This window comes from Salvia hispanica, chromosome 5 (genome assembly GCF_023119035.1).
Source record: "Salvia hispanica cultivar TCC Black 2014 chromosome 5, UniMelb_Shisp_WGS_1.0, whole genome shotgun sequence".
NCBI lineage: Eukaryota > Viridiplantae > Streptophyta > Magnoliopsida > Lamiales > Lamiaceae > Salvia > Salvia hispanica.
The window spans coordinates 27,211,831-27,216,642 of record NC_062969.1 but is presented as its reverse complement, the minus strand read 5'-3'; the positions used below and the strand labels follow the sequence as shown (position 1 = coordinate 27,216,642).

Below are 4,812 nucleotides of genomic sequence, written 5' to 3'. Positions count from 1 at the left end.
AAGGGAGATTTAGGGGGATCCCTACCTCGACCAAGGGACCCGTTCTTCCTAGACCCCGAACCTGAAGAAGTGAGTAAGGAAGGAAACAAGGGAGTTGATGAAACCCAGGCTGGGACTTCCACAAATGCAGTAAAGCGAGCAAAACCATTTCCATATCGCGGGGAGGCGAAGAAGAAAAAGGATGATACAGAGGATCTCATGGAGATTTTTAGCAAGTTGGAAATCAACCTGCCATTCTTGCAAGCCTTAAAAATGCCTGCCTTCAGTAAGTTTATCAAGGAGTTTATTGCAGGGAAGACCAAGCCAGATGGGAAGATTGTGATCGGGGAGACTGTGTCTGCTGTGATACAAAAGAGAAGGATGCCCTCAAAATGCACCGACCCAGGTATGTTCACATTACCCATCTCTCTAGGGGATATCAAGGTCGAGCATGCTATGTGTGATCTAGGGGCGTCAATAAATGTTTTACCGCTTTCGATCTATAAGAAGTTGACTGGGGTGAGAATGGTTGCTACCAAGGTAGTGATCCAGTTAGCAGATAGAACTTGCATCTGCCCTGAAGGAGTGTTGGAAAATGTTATAGTCAAGGTGCATGATTTTCTATATCCTGCTGATTTTTATGTGATCAAGATGAATGATAATGAGTCTGCTGAGTCCAGTGGGGTACTTTTAGGGAGACCATTTTTGCGTACCGCTAAGACCATTATCGATGTCTTTGATGGAACAATTTGCTTGGACTATAACGGGGAAAAGTATACCTTTAGCATAGATGAGGGGATGAAAAGGCCTTTAGATGTTGAGAATCTCTATGCTATTGATGTTATTAACCCTTTAGTCCAAGAGTATCTTGAGACGGAATTGATACAGGAACAAATCGACAACTCGGAGTTGAGTCATTCGATTGACAGAGAAGTTGTAGGATGGTGTGCAGCAATGAACACAGCAGAATTGACAGATGAAGAACTCACGGAGGCCATTATGGAATTCTGCAAAAGCCCTGAGTCAGCTAGATCTAAGGGATCGGCTCATGTGGCTAGTCTGGAAAAATCTCCTGGGTCTGGGAAGGAGACGTTACCAGAAATTACGGACAAAAATCCCTTGCCCCAGGAGACGAATGGAACAAAAAAGGAGCTGAAGACACTTCCACCAGGCCTCAAGTACGCTTACTTGGAGGAGGATGAGACATTTCCGGTAATAGTCAACAACAACCTGACCAAGGAGCAAGAGAAGGAGTTATTAGAAGTCATCAAAAGAAACAAGAAAGCAATAGGATGGACTCTCTCAGATTTGGTGGGAATAAGTCCGGACCTTTGTATGCACCACATTCGTTTAGAAGAAGGTGCGAAGGCTCATCGAGATGCACAACGGAAACTGAACCCGAACATGCGAGAGGAGGTCCTAAAGGAGGTGTTAAAATTGCTTGCTCTAGGGATTATCTACTCCATTCCTGACAGTGAGTGGGTCAGTCCTGTCCATATGGTACCAAAAAAATCTGGAATACAGGTTGTTAAGAATGAAAAGAATGAGTTGGTACCCACCAGACTAGTGACGGGATGGAGGATGTGCATCGACTACAGGAAGTTGAACGAAGCCACAAAGAAGGATCATTTTCCCTTACCTTTCATTGATCAGATGCTGGAAAGACTGGCTGGCAAACAGTACTTTTGTTTCCTTGATGGATACAACGGCTATTTCCAAATCTACGTTAATCCAGAGGACCAAGGGAAAACCACATTCACGTGCCCCTTTGGTACCTATGCATACCGAAGAATGCCGTTTGGATTGTGTAATGCACCGGGAACTTTCCAACGGTGTATGATGAGCATTTTCTCGGATCTGTTGGAAGTATGCATTGAGATATTCATGGACGATTTCACCGTATATGGGAACTCATTTGATACTTGTTTAGCCAGCCTTGATCTAGTGTTACAGAGATGCCAAGAGAAGCATTTAGTGTTGAATTTCGAGAAATGCCATTTCATGGTAACTAAAGGCATTGTCCTAGGTCACGTGGTTTCTGAGAGGGGTATTCAAGTAGACAAAGCAAAGGTGTGATATCAAAATTACCATACCCTACGAACCAAAAAGAGGTGAGAGGCTTCCTAGGCCATGCAGGGTTCTATAGGAGGTTTATCAAGGATTTTGCAAAAATCGCGCAACCACTCACTCGGTTGTTACATAATGATGTGGAATTCGTCTTTGACGAAGGATGCGAAAGGGCGTTCCAGTTGCTTAAGGACAGGTTAGTATCAGCACCAATTATCAGGGCACCAGACTGGAGCCATCCTTTCGAGATAATGTGTGATGCGAGCGATTTTGCTGTGGGAGCCGTCCTAGGACAGAAAATTGATGGAAAAAGCTATGTGATCTTCTATGCTTCCAAGACGCTGAATCAGGCTCAGAAAAATTATGACACCACGGAGAAGGAAATGTTGGCTGTCGTATACTCGTTTGAAAAATTTCGACCCTATCTCCTTGGGTCAAGGGTTATAGTCTTCACGGACCACGCGGCGATTAAGTACTTGCTGGCTAAGAAAGAGTCTAAGCCGAGATTAATCCGTTGGGTGCTACTCTTGCAGGAGTTTGATTGGGAAGTAAGAGACAAAGAGAGGAACGGAGAATAGAGTAGCTGATCACTTAAGCAGAATACATCGGGGGAAACAGAAGAGGCCATACCCGATGCCTTCCCCGAGGAGCATTTGTACCTTCTGGAGAAATTTTCTAGACCACCTAACTGGGAAGCAGTTTTGGCTCTGACCGGTCTAGGGGAATCGGATAAGGGGAAGCGCACACTGAACGCAGAACCATGGTTTGCCGATTTAGCCAACTACTTGGTCACGGGAGAGATGCCAAGTTCAGACGAGAAGTTTCCCGGGCCCAGAGGATGAAGATTAGAAGTGAAGCTAAGTATTACTTTTGGGACGATCCTTACCTGTGGAAAATGTGCTCAGATCAAGTGATTACACACTGCATTCCCGAATGGGAACAAAGAGATGTGTTAATTCATTGCCACACGTTAGCATGTGGAGGCCACTTTGGACCAAGGAAGACAGCGAGGAAGGTCTTGGACATCGGTTTTTATTGGCCGACGCTAAATAGGGATGCTTTTGATTTCTGCCAATGTTGCGAGAGGTGCCAGCAGACGGGGGGAATTTCAAGGAGAGACGAGATGCCTCAGGTCCCGGTGATCGTGTGTGAAATTTTTGATGTGTGGGGAATGGACTTTATGGGACCGTTCCCATCGTCTTGTGGGAATACATATATATTGGTTGCAGTGGACTATGTGTCTAAGTGGATAGAAGTTAAGGCCACCATAACATGGGAATCGAAGGAGGTGGAAAAATTTTTGAAGGCCAATATTTTTAATAGATATGGAGTTCCTCGGGCCATCGTTTCGGATCAAGGAACTCATTTCTGTAATCGCACCATCGAGGCTTTGATGAAGAAATATGGTGTTCACCATAGAGTGTCGACTCCATACCATCCGATATTGGAGAAAACAATTAATCCGTCAAGGAAGGACTGGAGCAAGAGGCTCGGAGACGCATTGTGGGCTTACAGAACTGCTTTTAAAACGCCTATTGGAATGTCACCTTACAGACTGGTGTTTGGCAAGATGTGTCACTTACCTGTTGGTATTGAGCACAAGGCGTACTGGGCAGTGAAAGAACTGAATATGAAGCCGATAGCTTGCGAAGAAGAGAGGAAGTTACAATTGCAAGAATTGGAGGAACTTCGGCTGGAGTCATTTGAGTCTGCCATGTGGTACAAAGAAAGAACGAAGTTATGGCATGATAAGAATCTCCGGGTCAAGGAACTTCATGTGGGACAGAAAGTGCTCCTTTTCCAGTCCCGGCTCAAGCTAATGCCAGGAAAACTGAAGTCTAAATGGATCGGCCCATATACCATCATCGACATCCGAGCAAACGGAGCAGTGGAGATTCAGGAAAGTGCTCCGAACTCTGTTCCTTTCCTTGTCAATGGTCATAGAGTGAAAGTCTATAGGGATAATTCCGAGTTGTGTGTTGTGGACGAAGTTCCACTACATGCACTCACTACTATATTCCCGATGAATTCCTGGGTCAAGGAGTAAGTTAACAATTTTAAAAATACAAACTGAACCAGGGAATCTCGGGAATACTTTAAGAAAATGTGTGTAAATAGTTTAATTACTTTTCAAACTTAGAAAATCCAAAAATATTTTCGAAGCACCAGACTCCGAAGGGAACCGATATTTTTATACTCTAACCTTGACCTAGGAGTCTGGAACCTTCATTTCTTTTTTATGTAGGACATGGTCAAGGGAATCAGCTAGAGAAGAATCTGAAGGGAGAAGTCAAGGGAAGCCTGGAGGAAGGGGTCAATGAGGGAAAAAGATATTTTGAAATTCAAAATCTGGCCGATATTTATGGAAGTTGTACGGTTGCTTACATCATGTCTGCAACCACACCATCTTTTCATCAGAAAAGCAACCGTCGTCTTTCTCTCTCCAATAATCCCAAATCGACGAAATCTGATTTACTCTCCCTTCTCTCTACTTTTGCTCTCTCTCTCTCTAGAAACTAAACCCTAACCAAATTCGACCAGTTTTTTTCTCTCATTTTCAGATCTGCACCGATGGATTCAACCCAACGCACCGGAAGTTCACAAAGCACGGTGTACGACCCAGCCCTGTTGGCGGAAATTGACGCAGAAATTGGGGAGCGTCGAGAAAGCAAAAGAAGTGTATGCCTTGTTCGCCGCTAGCCTGATGCCGTCTGCGCCGGTCGTACCACCACTGACGATTCCGGCAGACTCGGCTGCACAACCGGC

At 44.8% G+C, this 4,812-nt stretch overlaps 1 protein-coding gene across 1 annotated transcript; it reads left to right on the top strand.

Annotated features, from left to right (window-relative positions):
- The first annotated feature begins 3,439 nt into the window (after positions 1 to 3,439).
- Positions 3,440 to 4,367, top strand: LOC125189737. The gene is made up of 2 exons (XM_048086978.1): positions 3,440 to 3,765; positions 4,292 to 4,367. Exons 1-2 carry the CDS (start codon positions 3,440 to 3,442, stop codon positions 4,365 to 4,367), a joined length of 402 nt encoding a protein of 133 aa, XP_047942935.1.
- The last annotated feature ends 445 nt before the right edge of the window (positions 4,368 to 4,812 follow it).